The 26,989-nt window shown below is 37.9% G+C and overlaps 1 protein-coding gene across 20 annotated transcripts in view; it reads right to left on the reverse strand.

Moving 5' to 3' along the window:
- Positions 1–26,989, reverse strand: part of ST7 (suppression of tumorigenicity 7) — a 273,040-nt gene that overhangs the window by 95,602 nt on the left and 150,449 nt on the right. For 11 of the 20 annotated variants that reach the window (XM_027968338.3, XM_060414349.1, XM_060414356.1 and 8 more), the window contains 7 exon segments: positions 26,892–26,974; positions 16,133–16,292; positions 6,029–6,083; positions 5,289–5,404; positions 4,601–4,676; positions 2,427–2,495; positions 369–523 (listed from right to left, as the gene is read on the reverse strand). In XM_027968338.3, coding sequence (XP_027824139.1) covers positions 369–523; positions 2,427–2,495; positions 4,601–4,676; positions 5,289–5,404; positions 6,029–6,083; positions 16,133–16,292; positions 26,892–26,974 — 714 coding nt within the window. 20 annotated transcript variants of the gene reach the window in all.

Here is a 26,989-nt window from a genome sequence, read left to right on the forward strand (position 1 = left end):
GCATTAACACTAATTTAAGTCCTATTTGCCAACTAAGACTTAAAATTATGGGGCAGAGAAGCAACTGGTATATAGAACTGTGTAAGAATTATGAGGAGAAAAAAGGTTCACCATTAAAGGTTATTATCATTTATTTCTAGAGTTAAAAATCTATGGGGCGAAAAGAAAACATGAACAATAATGGAGCTATAATTTAATTATGTGCTATGCTCTTATGGAGAAGAAAAATTAATAAAAACATAGAAAGGCCAAAAACTACATTTATTCTAAACTTGGAGAATCATACTTTGAACTGGCCTGAGAATTTGCTCTGACTAATCATGTTACAATTCTGATCCCCCAGCACATCAACCTGGAGGAAACCTTACTGTGTTGGGCTTCATACTGGGATCCATGATGCTGCAGCTGCTGAGAACGCCGGTAACAGCCATCTCCAGCTTTCAGGGCCTGCTTAAACAGCTTCTCTGCTTCAGCAATGGTTGTTGCTTCTTCTTCAGCCAAGAGAATATAAGCAGTTGCACACCTGTCCATGCAGATAATAGCCACCATCAATTACAAATCCAGGGACATTGTAATAGCTGTAGGAGTGCATGCAGAAGGGCAGGAGTTATGCCAAAACATGCAGAGTGGCCAACTGGTTCATGCACCCCTGCTTGCAGTTGTTGACATAAAATAATGGTACAAAAGAAATGTCCATGTTTTAGCTTGAAAGGGACGATGAGTAGTGTTAGGAGCATGGAGCTTACATATGGACTCTGCCCCTTATTAGTGTGTCACTTTGGGCAAGGTATTACTCTGCCTCCCTGGTGGAGAACAACATGGAATCTACTGTTCACAGCATTGTTATGAAGGTTAAGTAAGATGATGCATGAAAAGTGCTCAGTACAGTAGTAGCCAGCATGTGGTATACGCTCAACAATGTCAACTAATGATGGCAATGGTAATAGGTGTTGTTAAACATCTCCTTCTGACACTCAGAGTTAGAAATACCAGAAAGTTTACTTCTATTTACTACCCACAGATTCTCTTTAATCTTAGGATTTATTCAGAATGAGAAATTCATTAAACCAAGTAAGTTGTTTCACAAGCAGTGCTTCAGCATCTCATTACAGTTAGCACTGGTTTCCTATGTCAGAGAAGAAGCCTAGAAGAACCTACAGGTAGAGGTTATTTCAGAAGAGCTCAAAATTTGATTCAGCCTCAGTAGCAAGCAAGAGTCAAATTTCATACCTTTAACAATAATAGCTACCACCTGATGCTTAGTATATATTAAGGACTGTACCAGGCACTTAACATATATCATCTCATTTAATCCTTTCAACAACCTCTAACACAAAAAGTCAGAAAGGATAAATAGTCAACTAACGAACAAGGGGAACTCTTGAAAATTTAAACTTTCCAAATTGTAGAAGAACAACTCAACTGCCAAAGAAAGGGAATGTGATAAGGAAATGGTGAGGCCAGAGTAGACCACACAGGTCCTGATCTATAATACCCCTTGGCTTTCTCCACTGCCTCTCTCGTGGTCATTTCCCTATTTATCAGAGCCTCCATCAGACCACAAGAGAGAAACACAGAAAGGGAAACCAAATGTTACTTCTACTATTCATAAACTACAATAGCCAGCTAAGAAACAAAGGCTGAATTCATGACTAATATGAGATTTTGGGTTACTCATTAATCTCAGCCTTGAGGAGGGGTCTTTTAATTCTTTAGCCAATCCCTCTAATTTCAGGCAGGACTGATCAATAGGGCTTTGAACTGAAAGTGGTGAGGTAGGGAGGAAAAATGCCCAGGAAAAAAAAAGTTGTAAAACCAATTACTGTGGAAGGCAGCAGATATGACTTGGAGAGAACAATTATGATGTTGAAAATGCCCAGTAATTCACTGGAGAAAATAAGTAGGTTGGGCAATCAGGAAGCAATACTTCACGCTTTAGGTGCTGACACATGAATATGGGTCCAGGGTTATAAAGTGAAAACTGAGATTATAATACTGAGTGGTAGACACAGTATCAGAGGAATTAGCTATAAGATTATAGTTGGTGGGCTGGGAACTCAAGACAGGTTGGGGCTAGCTTGCTGGCTTTGTTTATTTTGCAAGTAGCTCTCTTAGGAGGAGAGGCAGAGTAGCACTACTGGCCAAGAAAACATACATCTATGTGGAGACTCATGAATCTGGGGTAGAAACATGCTAAGAGTTTATGAGTGAAGGAGAAAGGAAAGAGCAGTAGAAGTGCTAATGGTTGGTGGGGACAGAACAGGCTGCTCAGCTCAATGGAAGACAGAGATGATGTGCCCTTGTCACAGCACAGTACACATACAGAAGCAAGAAGGTATGGTGATGGGGGTGTCAACCATCCAGATATCTGCTAGAGTACGTCTCATGTGGTTAGAAGGAGGGCACTTAGCAGGTTCTTGACTTACTTTGGTAACAATTTTATCTCCCAGATGGTAGAGGAAGCAATTAGGGGAACTTCAACTCTGGACCTAATTCTGACCAAGAAGAAAAAAATAGTTGGTGAAATGAAAATTGATAGGAACATTCAGAGAGTTATTATGTCATTTCAGAGTTTAGGATAGTAAAAGAAGGTAAGGTGGACTTAAAAAATTCAAAGAAAAGAGGCATGATTCAATGGCATGAGACGCAGAAGGCAAATGGTTTAAGAGGGTTAGCAGCTTCCAAATGTCTAGTCATAACTGCAATCACAAATGATCCTCTCGGGAAGAAAAGAAGGGTGACAAATAACCACTATGGCTACACAGAGGTCGCTCACAAGATCATATTTTTAAAGGACATGTAAAAAAAGATGGAAAGAGGGTATGTGATGAAGGGCTATAAGAGAGTGAAATGAGCTTATAAGAATGTCAGGAGAGCTGCAACTTCACATTAGCTGAAGCTCGCAAAACAAAATAAAGGCAAAACAAAAAATGCTAAAGACAACCATCTAGTCCCTGTATTCATATTATGTTTAAGGCCCTGTAACCACCCCAACTTCTCCAAAACCATGACAATATAAAAAAGCAAAAAAGACAAACAACACAACAACGTCAAAATGAGGAAAGTTTATAGTTAGTAGCAACAGATAATAAAGAGAAAACAAAACTCTCTAACTCCTGTTTTCTTCCTGGTTTCTCCATCAGGAAGAATGATTGTCAGACTGACAAAGGGAGAAGAAATTAAACTCTAAAATGAATTTAAAAGATGTAAGATAGCACATAACTGATCTATGCTAGATGAATTAATATACTGGGATGGGCAAATCCCAGAAAGCCAAAAGATCTTGTAGGCAGCCCAGGGAATTGCTCTCTGCGGATTGTTAAGGAATCACGAACAGTGGAGAGGTACTAGAAGATGAAATGACAAATGTAGTAAAAATGTTCAAAGAGGGGAAGAAGGCAGACTTCCCAAACTACAGAACAATTGGGTTCTGATTTGGAAAGATATTTTAATGGATTATTAAAGGGAGAGTTTCTAGGCATTTTAAAAAGAAAGTAGTGAATGCTGGAAGCTAACTTAAATTCACTAAGAATAAATAAATCAGGCTGTGTTACCCTAATGTACTCTAATGGATTTACTGCACATTAAAGATCCATAGCTACAACTAGTATCTCAAAACGCAGAAATATAGCCTGAATCACGGTGTAACTAGGTGGCTTAGTAATTGGTTGTACAATAAAACCCAAAGAATGATGATTTACAAAAACATAACTCTAGAGGGTGGCTTCTATATGTAGTGTCACAGGGTTCTTTCCCTGATCCTGCCACTTTTATCAGAAACATGGATGACACATAGAACATAGGCATATCAAATTTGTAGATGAAAAGAAACTGGAAAATAAATATGTTGCATGACAGAATCAGAAACCAAATAGATCAACAGGTTACACTGGCAGGATTTCCAACTCTCAAGTGAATCTTTTCACTAAGACCTCTGAAGATTCTGTAGCCTTCTTCAGAAAAATCATAAAATAGTTTAACAATGACCACTTGGCAGGGAGAGTGTTGAGGTGATTCAAGCACCAGATGGGTGTTTGAGCTACATGACCTTTAAGGCTTCTGCCAACCCTGAGCTTTTATGACTCCAGTTTTAAGAATCTCTCATTTTCTGAGATCTCCAGACAAGAGTTTCCAGCCTTCCTTGGTGACCCACAGAATGTTTAACAACACTAAGGACATCATTTCCTCCTTGTCTTGACCTTGAAATATTTTTAAAGAGTAATTTCTTCACTTTATGTTTTTACTATGTTTCCCCCCCAATAGAAGTTCTACCTAGAAAATCTGACGGCACAAATGAGCATTGTATGTCTAGGGAAATGTCCCTGTCATAATGTGTTAGGCATGAAAGCACTGTATTTATTTTATGTCCACATAGTATTCCATGGCTAGCCCTTAAATGATTTAATTTAGGACCATAGCAAAGCCACTAAATTTTTCTCTAAAATGACTAAAACTATCTTCACATGGATGTCTTTTAAATTTTTTTAAAATAAATTAATGCCCCCCAAATAATCCTCAAGTTCAAATACATAGTTTAGTTTAAGTATCCCATGAATGGCAACTGAAAACATTCAGCAAAGCAAGATTTCCCCCCACTTACTCATTTATCTCTAAGGCTTCGTGGGCAGCAGAAATCCTAGCTTGGGGGTTTCTCTCTCTCCAGGCTTTCTGCATTACTATTTTAGAAAAAGAGAGAAGAAGTCAATATATACTAGGAAGATTCAGTACAAGAGCTAAATTAATAGCTTTTTTTGAATTACAAAAGAAGAGTTCACTTACCAAGTGGGTTAGCCCAAAACTCTAAAGTCACACAAATACATTCTAATTTGCTATTCCATTGTCCTTCAACAGCTGATATAAAATCTTTCTTAGGCTAATAAAACTAGAGACCTAATGTCTTATATACTAACCCATAGTCTATAATCATAGAGACTTAACTAAGATTTCTTAATCTGGGAGACATGACCTTTCATTCTGCCTCAACCAAGGATTTAGTTAGCTTCATATAAGATCTATATTTCTTAATAAAGAAAGTAAATTTAAAGTAAGTAAATCCAACTTTGGTATACGTTTTAAAAATAACATTTTCAATTATAATGAGGGGACTCATGTCTACAATAACACTTCATGGCAATAAAGCTTTATTTAAGTAGCAACTTTCTGCGTCTTACTGGTCAATCTCCAATTTAGGGTTTTTGTAGAGCAGACATTCTAAAAGTAGTAACTTTGATCTCTAAAACAAACAAAAAGCCCTCCCACTCAGTAACTATCTAAAGGATTTTCCATACTTGCATCTGCAGGACGCAGATGGTCCGAGTCACAGGTAAAGAAGGTCTGGTGGTCCTGGGCAGAGAGATTCATGTCATAGTAAGTCAGAGGCTCTCGTCCAGTCACCCAAGTGTACCTGTAAAAGAGAAGTAAGATGATCAGACACTTCTGAGACAGGAAAGCAAGACCTACAAAATATTAAGCTGCATAGGTGTTGAACTATAACCCATTAACTAAGTACTACTGCCAATAAATTAAAAACAAAATAATCATCCTAGTCTCCTTTTAGGAAGTATATCAGCAGAAAAAAAGTTCAAAAATTCTGCTATATTTTTGTCTTAAAATCTTAGCAGCACTAGCTAATGAAAACCTTTCCTAATTAGTATTATGCATAGAGATTTCCCCAAAGCTATGAAAATTCTGATTTGCCTACTTACTCTACAAAATTAAATTCTAACATTACTTCTGGGGCATCTTTATAACCATGTTCCAGGTAAGCTACAAAATATTTTGACTTTATAACATACAATGAAAAAATAACTGTAATAGAAAAATCTCTAAAAACAAGAGGTTTGTATGTTATCCTAAGTTCAAAGCTAAAATATTTATAAAACAGAAAAATCAAAATATTTGACCATCAAAAAATGGAAGCACTAAACAGACTGTTAAATGACCCCTAAATGAACCTGCAAAAACATGTACTGCTGTCTTTGCTCTCTGCACTAGACCCATTAATTTCCCAAGCTGTCAAAATGCTTACCGATTATATTCAGCACCCCTAAATAAATTAAGTGGATTTCGCCATACTTTGCATTCTGCAACAAAGAGAATGTGAAAATGTTACACATAAGTTCAGAGACACTACAAGCTAATTAATTCAGCAAAACACCCTTCCTGGCCATTTGATAAGATAATTTTATTCTCTATCTTCTACATGGGAAGCAATGTGGGAAAAACTCTGGGTAGTTAATCAGGAAATGTAGCTCAGGCACCAGGACTTCGGAAAGTTTCACTTAATCTCTCGGGACTGAAGTTTCCTCATTTGTCAAATCAAGGCACATGCCAAAATCAGCTAGTTCATAACTTCCATAGTCAGTTCAAGAGATCCAAATACATTCTATAAATTTATTTCTAAATGATAGGTAGAGGCAAAACTACTTTCTATAACTCTAAAATATATCTTACAATGTCTACCTATGTAACAAGCTAAATTTAAGCTCCAGAGTACAATGTGCAAAGAACCTCAGGCTCTTAATTAGGGCCTATGCTAATATTGATTTTGTGATAATTCACCAGGTTGCTTTTGTACTGCTGGAAAGGAACAGTAAGAAAATTAATACTAAATCTACCATCACTATAGGGAGAAATGTTACTAAAAAATTGTTTTCAAACACTTTACCATGGTTTACTTATGCAGAAACAGGTAATTAATCATCATACTAATATCATAATGATAACATGTACTAATAGATGTACATTTTGTTTTATAAGAACCACAGGCAGAATCATAGGACTTTAACTTAGAAAAGTAAACCATTAGCTTTTTAAGACAGTTATAGTAAATGTGTGACTAATAAGCTGCAATTCTTTTAAAACAGTCTATGATTAAGACTTTCTACTGATTCAGAATGCTATTAATATTTCTTTGGATGAATAATTTTTTATTAGAAAATAAAATCAGTTAACAGTATTTAAAACTCCATGTGTGCTGTCGGCCAAAAAAACACACCCAAAGACAAAAACACATAAAAGTGAGCAATTATTGCAGAAATTGAAAGAACATTAAAGGCCATGAATGATTCATTAAGACTCTACCCTCAGTCCTGTTACAACAACATCCATCCATCCGTTCATTCACCTATCCATCCATCCAATATATGAGCACCCAGTGGGTGAAACAAATGCATAAGCCATGGGTTACAATACAGCGTGAAAATGAAGGAAAACATGAAGCACTACAGGAACACCGTGTGCAATCTCAATACATTTTTTAAAAATAGCGAATGAAAGGTGTACACATACCAGGAAGTCATGTCCTTATTTAAAAAAAATAAATTTATATTTAAATTAGGGCAAGATCCCACCTAAAATTTACTTTATGTTTGGAAACAATGGTCCTAAATTTTTTGTCACTTAGCTTAACTTGCCATTTAAGAAATGATCTTTGCTAAGTTAGTTTAACATTGAATTTTGTTCTTAAGAAACTGAAATTCGATGGCTGTCATTTCATATGACACTAATTAGAAAATTACACTTCCCTTAAGTAAATACTTTTTTCCCAGACATGAAGCTCCTTAGTGGGGCCGCTGCTGCTGCTAAGTCGCTTCAGTCGTGTGCAACTCTGTGCGACCCCATAGACGGCAGCCCACCAGGCTCTGCCGTTCCTGGGATTCTCTAACGTACTTCAAATTATGGCTTGAAACAACTGGTGAGCCAAACAACCATGATCTCAGTACTTATGGCTTCTACAGCTCTGAGGTCCCCACTGCTCCCAATCCCTCCTAAGATGATGTCTTTTAAGATTCCAAATGCTCTTCTTAAATCTTCTGAAAGCTTCATGAATATTATAAGATTTGTATTTAACATATGATAAACAGGCATACAAATCTGTATTCAATGATGGTCATTTCTAACATGATTTACAATAAATAGGGACATTTGTAGAAGCCTCTCCCCTAACAAATTTCATCTGAAATATCAGTAAAAAGTTATGGCAAAAATTTTGTCTCCATCAGAGACATGATATTGCCTGGAAGGATAAGTGCTATTCAAATATCAGTTGACAAATTATAAAGAAAATTATCTTTCATTAAAATTTTAACTCTATTATGCATTTTATGGAAATTAAATTATTTCTAAATCAAAATAACCCGAAAGAGAATGGGTGTGTATAATTAAAGCTTTACTTAGCAGTATTTAAAGATGCCATCTTTATTTAGGAAGTGCCAAGATATAGCCAGCAGGGGGTGCTGCAAACATTTTGAAATATTGTTTTTATGACTTCAAGAGTACTGATCTTAAAAAAAAAAACAAATCACTGTTACTATTAGTGTCATACATATGGTCTATATGCAGTTTCTCCAGCTACTTCTAATACTTAGAAATGAGTATCTGAACAACTGTAACAGATGTTAAATGTTCTGAATGAGAACAAAGGTGATGAAGAAATAAGTAAATGTCTTCATGAGCTGTATCCTTCAAGTTGAGGGTGCAGAGAAGGTACAATTTTCTTTTAAGAAATAAGCAATCTAGAGGTTTAATATGAACACATGTAAATTTTCACTTCAAATTAGCTTATAGCTACACTCATTTCTTCTTTGCTGCTATGTTTCAGGATTTTATCTTTACTACAAAAACTCTCTTTGTCTGGAATCATTCTAGGGAACATACCCCATAAATTTCTGATGGTTTCACGATATAGACAAAGGTTGTAAATGTCAAAATTATCATAATATGAAGATTTAAGTCAGGAAATTAAACTCAGGTCTTCAGCAGATAAAAGTTTTTCTTTATGAGGTCTACTTTCTTATCTTACTTGTATCTTTGAGAAATAAATTTCTTATTTACATCTGAATTAAAACTTTACCTCCAAAAGGCATTTTGCATTATCCATCAATATCAACAATTTTAGTGTTCTTTAGAAGCACTAAAGGTTGACTGGGACTCATCAAGGGCTTGCTAACATCATTAACAGTTAAAAATACATCCCTGATATACTTAACCATGCCCTCTCTGGTTCCATCTGTACCAACTCACAGAGAAGTCTCCACCTACAACTGCTGACTGAAATGTTCAGACCTCACCAAGCAAGCTAGAATGCAATTCAAGAGAAAGAAAATCACTAAATATTGGGAAAGCACCTGTTTAGTTCCCAAAGTCTGGAGAAAAGATTCCATTCATCCATAGAATGATAATAAATTTCTGTGTGAGAGATAAAGAACATAAAAAATAATGCCTACTACTTTCAAAGACTTGCAAAATCATGCTCAAATCGTTTTTTCAGTCTTCCTGCTCACCATTCCCTACCACAACTTTCCATCTCAGTGGATACTTATTTCCTGTCTTTTCATATTCCCCCCAAACGCGGCCCCCGCCCCAGTTACTCACTGGACTAAGGGGTTTAAGCACGAATAGAATCCAACCTAGATAGCATATTCAAAAGCAGAGACATTACTTTGCCGTCTAAGGTCCGTCTAGTCAAGGGTATGGTTTTTCCAGTAGTCATGTATGGATGTGAGAGTTGGACTGTGAAGAAAGTTGAGTGCCAAAGAATTGATGCTTTTGAACTGTGGTGTTGGAGAAGACTCTTGAGAGTCCCTGGACTGCAAGGAGGTCCAACCAGTCCATTCTAAAGAAGATCAGTCCTGGGTGTTCTTTGGAAGGAATGATGCTAAAGCTGAAACTCCAGTACTTTGGCCACCTCATGCAAAGAGTTGACTCATTGGAAAAGACTCTGATGCTGGGAGGGATTGGAGGCAGGAGGAGAAGGGGACGACAGAGGATGAGATGGCTGGATGGCATCACGGACTCGATGGACGTCAGTCTGAGTGAACTCCGGGAGATGGTGATGGACAGGGAGGCCTGGCGTGCTGCAATTCATGGGGTTGCAAAGAGTCGGACACGACTGAGTGACTGAACTGAACTGAGAATGGCTATTATGCTTTAGTCCTTGCAGGAAGTCCTAGGTCCCTCCCTCCCCACAGCCCACCCCCCACAAAAGGATACATTTTATGACCTAGACACACTTATACACTGGTAGTAAAAGAAAAAGATACTGAACTACTATCTGGTATCCATATGAAGAAGTTCTTATAAAAGGAGTAAAAATACTGAGAGAACCATAGACTTTCCCTTTATCACATTCCTCAAGTAAAAAGAGAACTTAATTCCTGGAAAAACCAAAAGTCTCTAAAGTCATAGGGCTTTTAATCATCATATGGAAGAAAGTATTTTTCGATATCCAATTTTTTTAACTCTGCAAACTTTTTTCTCCTAAGATTAAAAATATAGACATAGAAAGTAAGATTAAGCCTAACAATTACCTACAATATACAACAGACCTGTTACCTCGCAACATCATATTTAAAAATCCTGTGACTTCATCAATTACATTTTCTACTAGAGAAACAGTTTTGGAACTCCCCTAGGGAAATATTAGGCACTTGAAAATAATACTTTAAACTATTTTAGGTCCAAAGTACAACAGAGAAGGGCTCTAAATAATATTCTATCAGATATATTATGACAATCAAGATTAACCTCAAGTTAGTCAATTTCTAACATTTATTTATTAGCTTTGCTATATCAGAAATGAATTCTCAGTGAATACAAGTCCATCTTAAGAAATCATTAAGAGTAACAAAATATTCATTTTCTTAATTAATCTTTAACTGTTTTCATAACTTTTTGAAATAATTATTTTTAAAAGATTACTAGAAGTAAAGGCACAAAGTATTAACAATATATAGGTAGCTTTCAATTCAACAAATATATTACCCTTTCAAATTCTTTTATGGAATGTGAAAAGGTGCAAATAATTATGAGTTTTAAGATCATTTTTATTGACCTGCTTTATTCAAGACAGTGTACAACTTTCTTCAAGAATACTGCTTAAATGGCTAACCTCTGTGCCTCTCATACATTTCTCATTGATTGGTCATTTCTGATCTAAGTCAATCAATTCTATCAAATAATATGAAGACCGTAAAATATTTATTAAGTAAATATTCACCAGGGGCCAAACGTGTTTTTGAGGACTTTTCACCAGTCAACTGGAGAGCTAATCTATCCTAGAACGCACATTTTTAATGGCAAAAGACTTTAAAAGATGTAATAAGCATTGCCTAAGAGAATCATTTTCAACACTTAAATAGATTTTGGCAAGTATAAACTGAGTTTCCCCTGATTGAGGCTATCAAAGAGCAATTCTAAAGGCCCTGGACATATAGCAACTTGAAATTTTGCTAATGGATATATTTGAAATGCAAGCTCTGAAAGGCCTGGTCTTAGGATATATATTTACAATCTATGAGTTTCTTCATCTCCATTGCTTTTCTTTAATTTGTTACCTGTATTAAACCAGTGCTTGAACTGCCTCTAGTGATGTAATGAACCTTGATTAAGAATTCCAGGTGAAATTCTTAGTAAAAGTTTTCTATAAAAATGGTATGATGTGGGCTTCCCTAGTGGCTCAGTGGTAGAGAACCCACCTGCCAACACAAGAGATACAGGTTCAAACCCTGGGTTGGGAAAAACCCCTGGAAAATGAAATGGCAGCCCAATCCAGTGTTCTTGTCTGGAGAATACCATGGACAGAGGAGCCTGGCGGGTTACAGTCCATAGGGTCAAAAAAGATATGATATACATTTATCTTAAATAAAATGAGATTAAAATGAGATGACTTATGCCAAATGAGATGACAGTATGCCAAATGACTATAACCAGAGTTTGTCTAAAGATCCAGTTCTATGCAAGAGGCTATTAACATGTCTCAGAGAATTTAAATTTGACTTTGGCAAGGATAATTCTTATGTGACGGAGCACCCTGCACTTTTGTAAATATCCTGAAGAAGGTGAACACTGCAAACTTGTCTTTATGGCATCTTATTTGAGAACAGGGCAAATTATCAAACAGATATTCCCATAAACCCAAATTCAGAATGTTCTTAGACCCTGAGAATCCCTTCCCTTAAGATAGGGAGAAGGTGGACACATCTTAAATCCCTATGCATCATCAGTTCATAAGTTAAGCTGAATTAAGCAATGGCAGCAAGAGTAAGAGTAAATACACACTGGATGCCATTAATAATTTTTATATTGATTGCACGTTAAAATGAAAATATTTAGACATATTTGGTTAAAGAAAATACACATTTCACTTGTACATTTTTATTATGTTCATATGATTATTAAAAATGCTAAAATTACACTTGTAGTTAGCATTATATTTCCATGAGACAGTGCTCACTTAGAGACTTAGTTGGCTAGGTAGTTTTGTGCAGCTAGGTCATTTGGAAAAAGGATGAAAGTAAACCATCTGAATTATTCAAAAGAACATGTGAAATCATCAAAGAGGAGACAGGAATAAATATATTCAGCTTTTCCTTGTATAATTCTGATCACAGGTTATTAATTGTGTTATTAGATGTAATGAATTTCAAAAACTGACAACAGGAAACATGGTGATGTGGAAAATACATCAGCAGAGTTTATCAGAAACTGTGTATTTGTGACAAAAACAGCCATTTAGCTCCCAAATAAACTGAGACAAGTGAAATGTTCACAAATGCTAACCTAAGCCAAACAATCAGGAATTTGGCTAGATTAAGAAGCTGTATTATTAATTATACATTTCTGCTCTGGTCCATAAACAAAGATCACTGCAAATTTTGAGAGGATTTGCACTTGGGCCAATTTACACAGATCCAAATGTTAAACAGCATATGAACAGTCTGTCCTATAACAATCAATTCCCATTTCTCCACTGCAAATTATTCTTAGGTAGGCCAGGTCTTTCAGCTTTTAATAAAACAAATGATTTTAAGGAAAGAGCTATACTACGAGTTTTCATATAGTCCAATGCTTATATAAATAGTATTCTGTTTTAGCTTTTTCGATGATTTTTTTCAAATAAGGAATACCATTTAACTGCCTTTGCCAGTGTTCATGGGACTTTGTTAGCCATGTTTATTTCATGTAATATTCAGCCAAGAAATGTCTTGTGATGATTCTTTTATTAACGCAATAGTAATTTTGTTATTACTAAGGCAGTATAAATTTTGAAACAAATTCCTCCATTTTAATAAAATATATTAATTACTCTCAGCTTTGGATCTTCTTTTTCCTTTATACTTAGCTGAAACCAGACAATAAAGTAGACAATGATTATGGGTAAAGATATAGAGAGACAACATACTTTCATATAATAGCATTTTTCTTGTTCAAAAATAAAAATCACTACAAGAAAAGAGAAGTGAGAAATGGTATTAGTCCCATGTTAGCTGGCATTTCCATAACAACATACATGTGTGTTGAGCTGAGTTAGTGAAATAGTAGAAACCCAAATGTCAAGGAGCAGTGGGCTGAGGGAGCCCTAAACACACTAGGACAGAGTAATTTCTGTTTTCCTAAATGTAATTATCTGAATACTGTTATGAAATCAGATCATAAAAGCTATATCTATTATAGGAGATGAATAGAAATACTGAATGCATAGTAGTAGACATTCAGCCAATACTGGAGGAAGAGAATTAATAATAATACTCAAAAGCTCAATCTGGGTGAAGTAAAAACTCAATACAATTAAAACTGGGAATTTCCATGATCATTACTGTAGAATGTATTTTTATAAAGGACTATAATTTTCCCTTTAAAAGCTGCTATACAAGCACTAAGAGTAGCATCAAGATTTATATAATGCATAAGATTTGTTCAAGGCACCCACAGAGAGAGAGAGAGAGCAAAGTAACAGTGATAATAAGGAGAGTATAAACTCTTTGTCACATTAAGGAATGATGTCAAGAGATTTAAATTGGGTAGAAAGAATTTTAATGAAAATAAAAGCACATTCACAATAAAAATGTCCTTAAATGAGGCTGCTTTCTGTGTTTAATCTATTAATTTTCTACAATGTTCTGTGTCATCCAAAGACTACAGTAACTTGGGTCAGACAGAGTACATTTAACCTGCAGGTTCTTCCAAAAGATGCAAAGTGATGTTGATTATCCACACTGCTTATGTGACAATGTTTGCAGGATCAAGATTCCTCATTAGAATAATATGCCACCCATGTAAGAATAGTTGGTCAACGTGGTATTTTATTTGCTCAGATCTCTTTCTGTTTCTTTCACAAAATGGATGAGTTTATAAAGTCCCAGACAATTTTGTTACCTCAGTGGCACCATCTCTCACACATGTACCCTTTAGAATGAAATAAATGTGTACCCAGAGGTGCCCATTACCATGGCGTGCTGGCAAAGGGTATATTATTAATAAAACAGCACTGAATCAACATCAGATATTATATATTATGCACGTGTGTGTGTGTGTGCGTGTGTGTGGGCTGTATGCTCAGTTGCTCATTCATGTCTGACTCTTTGTGATCTCATGAACTACAGACCACTGGGCTCCTCTGTCCATGAGATTTCCCTGGCAAGAATAGTAGAGTGGGTTGCCATGCCCTCCTCCAGGGAATCTTCCCAACCCAGGGATCGAACTCGAGCTTCCTGCATCTCCAGCATTGGCAGGCAGGTTCTTTACCACAGAGCCACCTGGGAAGCCCACATACACACATACATGTAGTTGCTATTTAGTCCCAAGTCGTGTCTGACTCTTTTGCAACCCCCTCAACTGTAGCCCACCAGGTTCCCCTGTTCATGGGATTTTCCAGGCAAGAATATTGGAAGGGGTTGCCATCCCCTTCTCCATATATATGTATATACACACACACACACATACATACACACAATGCTCATTGATGCCTATCACCTGGCTAGAGAGTTATGAAATATGGACTGAGTTATTTTACGGAGAAAAGAAAAAAAGATCTGACTTAGTTCTTTTATCTCTTCTTCACCCTTCAAGTCTCAGAACTGGTGCCATCTCCCTCAAGAAGCAAACTTCCTCCCCTAGTTTGGATTGGGAACCCCTCCTTTGTACTCCGCAGTGTTGCACGTTTCCCTCATATGATCACAGCACTGAACACTTTGCTTCCTTCAGCAGACACAAGAGTTCGATGGGGGCAAGCACTCTGGCATTATTTTTAAACCATAATGTTCATATGAACCAGGCCAGGTTCACATTAGATATTTGGGAAATGTTTACTGAATTGATGAAGAGACCAATCTAGGAAATTATATTCATCCCTCTTCTTTTATGAGGGGAGAAATTACAGGCTTTGTATGTCCTCATTCGTTCATCTACTGAGTTTCAATGATAAAGTAGAGACTATTCAAAATGCTAGAGATACTATGATTAAGCAGTAAGGTTAAACATTTCATTATAATTTAGTAAATGTTGCTAAAAGTAAAAATATTATGAGTCAACAAAGGTGGAGAGAGAGTGCACAGCCTCTCAGAGAGGGTTTCCCTGGAGGTAGCATTTGAGTTGGGTTGTGTGGCTCAGTGGTAAAGAATCTGCCTGCCAATGCAGGAGACGTGGGTTCAATCCCTGGGTCAGGAAGATCCCCTGGAGGAGGAAATGGCAGCCCACTCCAGTATTCTTGAATGGAGAATCCCATGGACAGAGGAGCCTGGCAGGCTACAGTCCATGGGGTGGCAAAGAGTTGGAAGCGACAGCACAGCACATGTGAAAGATAAGCGAGCACAGAAAGAGGGCAAACAGGCTTCTGGGCAGAGGGTGGTGAGAAAACATGGCATGTTCACAAAATGAGACGGACGGGGAAAAGATTGTGACAGAATTCAAGACTGGCAACAGAGAAGCAGCTTGCGTGCCTGTGTGCTCAGTTGCTTCAGCTGTGTCTGACTCTGCAACCCCATGGACTGTAGCCCACCAAACTCCTCTGTTCATGGGATTCTCCAGGCAAGAATACAGCAGTGTATTGCCATTTCTTTCTCCAGGGAAATCTGCCCAACCCAGGAATCGAACCCAGGTCCCCTGCATTGCAGGCACCTTCTTTACCAACTGAGCCACTAGGGAAGAAAAAGTCAAATTAAACAAGATACCTATTTCCTTTACCTGAGATGCTTACACTCAACTTCTCTGGCAGAAGCTGTCAACTCCTTGGGAAAATAAATTGCATTTTTCTTTGAAGTCTAATATTTAAATAACAACATTCTTACTGTCTTATAGTCATAATAATGTAGTAAAAGTAAGTAAATATTGCAAACTGAAGGACTTTCCATACCTGAGACACTTTGCCTGTTGGAATCTGAGTCCCCGTTACTGGAATTAGAATTGTTGGAGGAATTGTTGTCAACCCCTCCCAGGAGGGGGCGCAAGTGGCTTACTGAGACTTGTTCAATGAATGATGTTCCATACTTGCGAAAATACCACCATTCAAATATCTAGAACAGAAAAATAGTAAGCATGATTACGGTCCTGTTACCAGCTATAATTTTGTACATACTCATAAAATACGTTGTATCTACTAATTATACCCACCTTAAATACTGGTTTAAACATATTTATTCAGAAAAAAAAACTGTTTAATTCTAAAAATTAAGAAATTCTTAGCAGCAGCAGCAAATACCATTTTCATTTTAACTTCTCAGTGTTGTTTTATCCACTTAATACTGGCTTTTAAGGAAAATTTATATACCCAGTCATGGTAAAAGAACATTGTTAAGAGCTGTTCATTATTACTTTCCTCCAAATTTATATAATATTGATAATAAAATCACCACAGCTGAAAAGCAATTCCAGAAATAAATACAAAGAAGCTAGTTTTAAAAGTGTGGCTTATGAAATATTCCAATATTTGGCATTTTCTATTCTGATAAAGCCATACCTGCATAAGATTTTTAAGACAGCAAAATTCCTTAAAAAAAAAAAAATCTCCTTAGAGAAATCTAGCTTTACAGGAAGAGTAATAGTTATCCCAGTTCATGGTACTCTGGCACCCAACTGCTGAGAGACTCAATAATGTCTGCCAGCTGAGATGTGCTTTATAAACACTAGTATCTGTTGTACACCATTAACATCTCCTAGCTCACGAGCCTACCAATAATGTGCTGTTTGCAAAGAAGAAAAGAAATAACTTTCATTAAAAGAGGAAAGAAGCAATGATGCTCACATGACTAGACTGAAATCAGGACTCCTAAGCAAGGGGGAAGCAAGCGACCTCCCGCAATTCCTCCCACCTGCCCCACCTCCCCTTGAACACTTTTCACCACTCTCTGAAGCTGCTCTCCCCACATCCTTTCCTGGCCTCCCTGTCTGATTTTGAATCTGTTCCATAAGCAGTCACAAATCATTACAGAGAAGAAATTTAAGAATCAACTATATCCCAGAGTCTCCTAAGAACTATACTTTTATAATATAGAATGTGGAACTACATAAAATTAATTCCCTTTATCCTTATTTCATAAAAACAAGATGATGCCTCTCATCCTTTCATTTCAGTCTAAATGTCACCTCCTCAGAGCTCTTTCCTAGTCACCAGATCTACAGTTAGCTTCTCTTGCCTCTCTCGAAAGCACCGTGCTTTTCTTCTTGGCAGCATTTATGACATTTGTTCAATATCTACATGTCCCACTAGAGTAAGAATTTTGAGAGAGTAAAAAACATGTTTTGTTCATGACTGTATATCCAGGATTTGATAAATACTTCATGAATGAATGCAAAAAACCAGTACTATATAATCAATGAAGCCAAAAGGTTGTTCTTTGAAAAGATCAACAAAAGTGACAAACCTTTAGCTAGACTGGCCTCCCAAAACAGAGGACTTAATGTTTTTAACACATGAAAGAAGGGAAAAGTTAAGTTCTTTGTAACACACTTTGGGCTATCATTTAAAAATTGGTATTTCTCTATTTTGTTCTACCAAAAATTCCTTTAAAAGACAGAAAAAACATCTACAAATGACCAGAAGGAACTATCAATCAAACCAAATGTTTGCAATTCTATAACAGGAGAACTTGATTTAATGCCAAGGAGTCCCCCCTTCTGACTCTATGAATTTTCACATGTTAAGACAGACATTTAAGTAATCCGACTGGGCAGACAGGGAGAATATGATGTAAAAGCTAAGAAGGGATAGGACTAGTCTATAATGTAGGAACATGAGGAATAAGAGATGTTGTTTGAAGAAAGAACAGCATTCAAGAACGGTAAATTTACGAACCATAGATCCAGAAGGGAGTTTGTAACCTCAAGGGAGTTATTTTATCTATTTTAGTATCAGTTTCTTCAACTATAAAGTGTAAACCACATTTGTTATTTATCCTTGAGTGTCCTTAATTTCACACTCATGTAAATCACCCAGATTCAAACCCCATGTAAAAGACTTAGTTCAGTGCTTGCTGTATAGCTGGTTCTCAAAAGTAACAGCAAAGCTATTATTTACCACACTGATGCTGTGCATACCTCCTACAGGCAGCACAGCTCACATACTGCTATGATGCACTCCTCTTGTTACTCTACAGTTTAGGCTAATACAGCATATTGTCTGTTACTAAATGGTTGGCTGAAAGCCCTGTTAACCATTGTGAAAAAGGAGGCTGCTTACCATTTGGTCCCGACCACCGCAGTCCCCCCTCCCCCCAAAAAAGATTTTGGCTTTGCCTTTATTGAAGAGAAGGAAGGCTCCAAAGGACCCAGAACAATGGTCACAGAACTAGCAATGGCTCTCAATCACTTGTGGGAAAGAGCTTTCTTTGCCTCAAGACTCTGCTTTTTATATTATGCTGCTTGGGCACCTGCCAGGCCTTCATTTATTCAGTAGCACAGCACTAAACACTCCGTAACAAGCATAGGCTGTGCTCCAGGGTCACAGAGCACAGATAGGGCCCCTGACACTACCAATCCATGCCACAGGCCCACAACGCCTCTCACAGTTTGCTCTCATCACACACACACACACACAACCCCATTTTGTGACTCTTTAGGATTTCTCAGTTTATCCAGCCAAATCAGAGAACCCCAGCACTAAAAGGAACCCTCAGTTTCATTTAGAATGCATGAGGGCTACATGTTAAGGTAGTCCAAAGTCACAAAGCCAACTCAGTAGCTATTTAACCCGAAGCCTCAGTTCTTGTGCCACTAATCTTACTAGGGCCCTAAAACAAGATATCTTTTTATAAATCTCTTGCTCATTTTAACAGATTTACTTGTCATTTTCCTTTTCAAATCTTCACTTCCAAATGCCCTCCTATTCTACTGTCTCTTTGTCTGCTTAGCTATCAAACGTAATCCAGAAATCTATCAAATGGGACTGGATAATACATCCCAAGGTATAAATGCTTCATATTAATGGAGCATTTGCATTATAAGAGGACACAGACCTTCCAAGCAGTATTTCTAATGCAAGATAACAGACTTTAGTGAAGACTGGGTTATTCATGCAACTGTTTGGAAGGCAAAGGAGGATCTTCTCAAGCCTGTCCTATTAGAGCTGTAGATGTGGCTTCTTATCCAATACAGACCTTTATACTGGTATCTACAATACCATGGGACAGGTACTCCAATATGAATTAAACGAAAAGCTACTAAAAGTAAGTGGGACAGGACTTAAAGCCTTCTTAAACTTCAAACCAAAACCTCTAATCTGGGGTCTTAGCACCAATGATCTGTCTCATATCCTGAAACACAGCAGGCTTGGGCCAGAACCTCACAGTATTTTTAAAAAGCTGCACAGATCCAAATGGGCAGATGGTGTTATTTAACACACACATATTTGGTGTCACTTTGAATTATTCTCCCTGGTGCATAACCTACAATGTAAACAGCAAAGCTCTCATAAACAAATTTAGATTTTAAAATTAGCCCTTAGACATGCTAGTAGCTTAATGGAATTGCCATTGTGGAACAAAACAGTTTTAAAATCTGACAAATAACCACAAAATTAAAATATAAATTGATACATTTCATAGTCTTTTAAAATGTAATCTGTCTACACCAAGAATTATACAGATCAAGTAAGATGAGAACTAAAAAGCACCGATTAGATTTGTTATTTGGGAAGTCAGTAAGACCCTACCATCCTGATGAAAGGTAAAGGCCCTAATGTATTGCAAGACAGCCAAGTTGTTTGTCTTAGTTGGTTCTCTTGATTCTGTGGGGCTCAGTAATATAATGTGTAAAAAAAGTCACTCAATGTTGGATGGATGGATGGTTGAAAACTGAATGGAGAGACGGCTGAAAGGTTGAATGGATGGATGATAAGGGTTGGTCTGGTGACTTATGGGATACTGTCTTAATAAAGAGCAGGACCAATGAGAGGTTTTGTGTTCATTTTGTTAGTTATTAAAAAAGGGAGACCTATATATATTTGTCGGAAAGGAAAGAATCAAGTGGAATGAGAGAACCTGAAGTGCAAAAGAGTACAAATTACTAAGAGGCAGGACACCAAGAGCCCAGGAAGAACATTTGCCCTGCCTGAGAAAGGTAACTTATGGGAAGCATGAGTGCACAGACAAATACATTCTATTTGGGAAACAGGGTGTGAGACGACCTGTTTCACAGGTAAAAAGGCAACAAAGGGATGAAAAGTAGGTGATAGTTATCTTAGTGGAGATGCAGGTAAGGATTATCTTCTGAGCATAAGGAAAGAGGGGGTGGAATTGGGAATGTGAGGATCAAAGCAATGGTTTGGATCTATACCTTACAGGACCAAAGGGCCATTGCTATACTCAGGACCCGGATTACACTTAAAACAAAGACTCATTTGTCAGGAACCCAGTTTTCTAGGCCTTGTAACCTTCTCCATTACTACTGGATCAAGGAGCCCTGCAGCTGCAGGCTGGGAGTGGAGATTCAGGTCTGCAGCTGGCCTAAGATGCAAACACCTCATTTTCACCAGCAGGGAAGGAACAAAAGTCTGGCAAAGAGTAAACAAATAAGGCCCTTTCATCTGACTTGCGAACCTAAAAGCCGAATCTTTCCTGAAGATGCCTGGATTTATCCTATCCATTAAGAACTCCCCTTCTTGAATTGCATGTTTTGCATATATAATACTTCTTTCTCTTCACTTATGGGGACTTTCCTATCTTACTCAAAAATGCTTCGGGATTTCCACAGAGAAGCACCATAATGATTCCACACAAACTCCATTAAACCCATGGGAAACACAAAGATGTCACAGCCTGAAATTGGCTATGTGTTTCCCAAGGATTAAATAGATGATGATATCACAGGATAGATACAGCTATGGTAGAGACTGAAGAGGAAATATGAAACTCTGGCAGTCTACTCTCAAATAGGCTGCAAAACTGACACCTGCTCTATGTCTTCAGAAATGCATCTGGTGGTAAACAGATTTTTGGCAAGAGGTGATCTTCTAGGCTTAAAGAAGATAAACCAAGGCAGTTGGCATGGGTTATAGTAATATCCGAAACCTTTTTAGAAGTTTCCTGTTAGAATTCTCAAGTAGATCCTTTGCTCTGAATCACTGACTCTTTCAAAGTCCCTCCCAATTCCTCAAGACAATTTTCTTTCTTGTTTTTAAACATTCCTGGCTCCTTCCTATTTTGTTTAGAAATACTGAAGAGCTATGGTACAGGACTTGGTCTCCTTCTTCCTTGACCTCAGCCAATCGCCCCACCAGCCATCTGTTCCCCTAACCAGTTGAAGGGGATGTGTAAAGAACTTGTCTTCATGTCCTTCCACCTCCATTCCTGGCCACCTAATGCCAAGGCTTCAAGAAAAGAAAAAAGGAAGAGAACTGAGGTTCTTTTCAAGGTCAACAGCCAGTGATCCATCCCCACCTCAGTGTCTGCATTGCAGCATTAATGACTATGACCTGGACAGGAGGATCATTGTCCTGGGGTAAAGTCACCTAGCGACCACTGACAACTGGGAGATGTGAGTCTTTGCCATGACGCCCAAAGCTCTGTCAGCTAATCCTGGGGGCCAGCTTTCTTCCAGGGATTCTGACTTGGTTAGTCTGGAGCAGTATTCAGAATCCATCACTTTAAACAAGCTCCCAGATAATTCCCAGACACAGTCAATTAATTCATTTGTTCACTGAATCTATGTGCATTCAACAAATATTTAAGAATTAGCAAGGTATCACACAGATATATTTCAGCCTATACGATGCTTCCATCACAGAGAGGATAAGACCATAAATATCATAAGTGGAATTATAAATTGTGGTAAGTGATGCTTTATGTTCTAGACTAACCAAATCTGACCTAAGCCACAGCTGATTGGAAAAAGTTTCCTCCAGAGATGTTTATAGTCTCTCTGCCTCCCTCTTTCTTTTATCTTCTTTTCTCTTTTCCTTTCCTTCTTTTTGCTTTCTTATCTACGTGGTCTACTTCGGTGGGTCTGTTAAAAGGAACACATCACCCACTACACACTGCTGCAATCCATCTTCCTAGTCAACACATTTATGAGATGAACAATGATCCTGGGACAAAGCAGTGAAAATTTAAACTTTTAATCTTCCTTATACTCTTACCTAGCAAGGTGACCTTACAAGTCATAGGTTTTCTGGGTGCCTATTCCTTAGGTTTTTACTGACTTAAACTGGATGACTTCTGAGGGTTCCTTCCTCTAGCCCTGCAACTGCATAATTTTCAAGTCAAGTGGAGGTCAAGATTTTAGATGAATGAAAAAGAGTTGAAAGGAGCCATAACAAGCTTCTAGTCCCACTCCCTTACTTTTATTTTTTTTTTTTTCACTCCCTTACTTTCAAACAGGAGGGGACAGAGGGCATTGTCAGACAGATCCAAATTTAAATCCCACCATCTGTCTGTTACATGTATCCTTGGCAAAATTACATAAATTTTGTGTCGGTTTATACTCAGCAAGCTGGCTTAAAACTCAACATTCAAAAAATGAACATCATGACATCCAGTCCCATCACTTCATGGCAAATTGATAGGGAAACAATGGAAACAATGACAGACTTAATTTTCTTGGGCTCCAAAATCACTTGTGGATGGTGACTCTGGTCATGAAATTAAAAGACACTTGCTCCTTGGAAGAAATGCTATGACAAATGTAGACAGCATATTAAAAAGCAGAGACATCACTTTGCCTACAAAGGTTTATATAGTCAAAGCTATGGTTTTTCCAGTGGTCATGTATGGATGTGAGAGCTGGACAATAAAAATGACTGAGTGTCAAAGAATTGATGTTTTTGAACTGTGGTGCTGGAGAAGACTCTTGAGAGCCCCTTGGACTACAAGAAGAGCAAACCAGTCAATCCTATAGGAAATCAACCTGAATATTCATTGAAAGGACTGATGCTGAAGCTGAAGCTCCAATACTTGGCCCATCTGATGCAAAGAGTTGACGTATTAGAAAAGACCATGATGCTGGGAAAGATTGAAGGCAGGAGGAGAAGTGGATGACAGAGGATGAGATGGCTGGATGGCATCACCAACTCAATGGACATGAGTCTGAGCAAACTTCAAGAGATGGTGAAGGACAGGGAAGCCTGGCATGCTGCAGTCCATGGTGTTGCAAAGAGTCAGACATGACTGAGTGACTGAACAACAACAAAAATACTCAACAGCTAGAGGCACTGGCTATATCAACCACTTAGAATTTCAATAAAGTTAATATTAGAATTCACTTAGAATTAAATGAAATAATATACTCAAAGTACTTAAAACAGTACCTGGCATAGAGTGGAAAACACAACAAAAGGGCATTTACAACTGATTCCTATCTAATTATTATCTCTTCTTTCACTTTCCTGAAAACTATTGTTTTACTCTGGATCCCTGAATTAACTTTTATTTACTATTTTAATTTTCTTTTTTATTCTTGATTCTCATTTTTAAAAATTATGCTTTGGCTGCTTTTTCCCATATCCCTCTATTGAACATATATGCATAACCCGCAGGCATAGGAGCATGTCTAACATTAACATTAACATTAACAGGGATACAGGGGTCTATTATAAATGTCAGTATGGCAGCATTTTCTCTATTCTACCAATATTTTTAGAAATTAAGGGAGCATTTTCTCCACATATTTACCTTACCATTCTCAAAAGCAAAAATAAAACCCATAAATGTTTTCCATAGAAATAAACATCACCCACAGAGGCCACGTCAAGCAGACTGGGCCTGTCCTTCCCAGAGCAGATAAAAGACTAAATTGGTGGGTCTGGACTGTGATAACTGGAGAAGGCAATGGCAACCCACTCCAGTACTCTTGCCTGGAAAACCCCATAGATGGAGGAGCCTGGTAGGCTGCGGTCAATGGGGTCTCGAAGAGTCTGACACGACTGAGCGACTTCACTTTCACTTTTCACTTTAATGCATTAGAGAAGGAAATGGCAACCCACTCCAGCGTTTTTGCTTGGAGAATCCCAGGGACAGCAGAGCCTGGTGGGCTGCCGTCTATGGGATCGCACAGAGTCGGACACGACTGAAGCGACTTAGCAGCAGCAGCAGCAACAGGTACAGTTCCTGTGGCTGGGACTGGGCTGAGATGAGAACTACTGTGATAAGTGGGTCAAGGGGCAGCATGAAGATCAACAAGGATAGAGGTGCCCGGATGGGGTATGGGCCTGGGAACTGTAAGAGAAGAGTGAGAAGTAGGTGGTGTAACAAACTCACTGCTGGCTTTCAATCTGTAAAATTAAGAGATAGCAGTGACATCTAGTAAAATACATGCTGCCATGTCCTCATTTATTTTTAAACACATTAGTGTGAAAGACAGCAACATTTGCCAAACACATTTTATTTCTATGTATGTTGTTCAGTTAATTGATTTTTCCTTCATAGGGTAAAAATAGCAGGGGTTTTGTTTGTTTGTTTGTGTTTAGCTCTCTTTGCCTAAGACATCACACTGCATGATAACTTCGGCCTCCAGCATAGGAATCCTGAGGTCCCCAAACAAGAAATTTCCTCAGGGGCAGCCCTGCAGCTTCTGTGTTCACCATCTGGCTCCCTTGACATTGCTCAGGAAAGAGTAGTTAGGTAATTGTTTCTCTGGTGCCAGGAAACCACTATGCAATTCTATGCACACAGCTATTTCGCAAAGCACCCGATCCTTTATCCCAATGCTGCCTCTCCATGAAACGCACTTGACAGAAAGGAACAGTAGCCGAAGAGAAACCTCAGCCCAGGGTGCATTGCAAGGGCTAGCAAAGCTGCATCCCCAAGAGCCGATAGCCCCAGGGTCAACAATCTCTAAAGCTGGAGCCTAAAGCAAACGAGAGCTATTCCCACACATGGTAGTGACTCTGACCTCATTATAAACCAAGCATTTTTGAGAAGGCCTTTCAAAATCTTCCCACATCAGAGGATTTCCTTTGCACAAAGTTTTATGTCAGTCAGGAGAACTCTCTAGTTCCTAAGAAAGCAACAAAGCAAATATATCATAAAACAGCATAACAGTGATCATCAGGCATCAGCAACTGCAATTCACACACAGGGAGAAAGCGTCACCAGCCTAGGTCTGCAAAGATGGTCATGGTCCAAGAAAATCCCTTTATTCAGAGGAGAGAAGCAGGTAGATGGAACGTCATCATCCCTAAGTGAGAAGGGAAAACGACTGTTGGGCTTAGCTCACCAGAGTGAACCTCTAGAGAAGGAAATGGCAACTCACTCCAGTATTCTTGCCTGGAGAATCCCATGCACAGAGGAGCCTGGTGGACTACCATCCAGGGGGTCGCAAAGAGTCAGACACAACTGAACTAAGCACACACACACACCAGAGTGAAAAGAAACAACCTGCATTCTGGTAATTAATTTATAGGCTAGTGAACCCACACTGAGATACTACTAGAATAAAATTCAGACCTGCCATTTGTTCAGAAGCTAGAAAAACAGCTGAGAACTTCACCAGTAAGTGAAAGTCACTCAGTCATGTCTGACTCTTTGCAACCCCATGGACTGCTGTCTGCCAGGCTCCTCTGTCTATGGGGATTCTCCAGGCAAGAATACTGGAGTGGGTAGCTGTTCCCTTCTCCGAGGGATCTTCCTGACCCAGGGATTGAACCCAGGTCTCCTGCATTTCAGGCGGATTCTTTAACTTTAATTAATTAATTAATTAAATTCTGAGACACCCACTTAACCAGAAAGGTGGTGAAATGAGTGATAAAAGCACAGGCTCTGGTGCAAGCCAGACTGGGTTGAAATCCTGCTCCACTATTTTCCAGCTATGTGACCTAAGGCAGGTTACTTCCTATCTAGCTTATGTATTAGTAAAATGAAAACAATACTAGTAGCTACCTCATTGTATTTTTTCTTGCCCATGTCTCTATAATTAATAGTAATCACAGCATTAAGTACAGAAGGGGAAAAAAAAAACTTTCTAAAACTTCTTTCTCCTCAAAGATTCTTAACATAAATTTAACTATATTAGAGTGATTCCACTAGTTTAGATGGCTCCCTTTACGGTCACTTAAAGAAAACTACTGTGAGTATTATAACTTATTACACTTCACTATTTGTTTTAGAGTATAAGGCAATGGAGCCAATGTGATAATGAAAATGATTATCATATTGCTTTTTGCCTATTTGGGATCTTTTTTCAAGGAAGCAATAGGGAAATATATGTAAATTTTAGAAGAAAAGGAGATGAAGGGGGGAAAAGCTTAGAACTGCCGCATTTTCGTCAATACATTTAAAGAAACTGAGCTATATTTCTCCTGGTCTTGATTATGTCCAATAATCCATTTTGAAAACAGTAATGAAGGAAAAACATTTTAGTTTAGCTGAGTCACACTTGCTATAGAGTATCTCAGACATTAGAATTTGACACAGAATTACATCCTCCTGTATTTTCCATTTCGCCTACATTTTGTTTTTCCCTTCAACAAAAGTAGCATACAATTTTTAAAATTTTCGTTTCAAACATATTTTAAAAACATAATCTGGACAGTGCAAGGCTTCTAGCAGGTCTCCCACTCAACATACACATACATGCAATCATTGTAAGCTGCTGCTGTGTACTCTTGCAGAGTTTTTTCCTGCACATATATAACACATATATTAATAATCAGCACATTTTTAAATAGGAAGAATTCTACCACTTACCAAAATAAGCCCTGATATTAGTGAGGAAGTTCCTGTTAGGGCCACGTAGAACTTCGGTGTTAATGTGTTCAAAAACATGCTCACTGAAAAACAAGAAA

The sequence above is a fragment of the Ovis aries genome, chromosome 4 (assembly GCF_016772045.2).
Source record: "Ovis aries strain OAR_USU_Benz2616 breed Rambouillet chromosome 4, ARS-UI_Ramb_v3.0, whole genome shotgun sequence".
Classification (NCBI taxonomy): domain Eukaryota; kingdom Metazoa; phylum Chordata; class Mammalia; order Artiodactyla; family Bovidae; genus Ovis; species Ovis aries.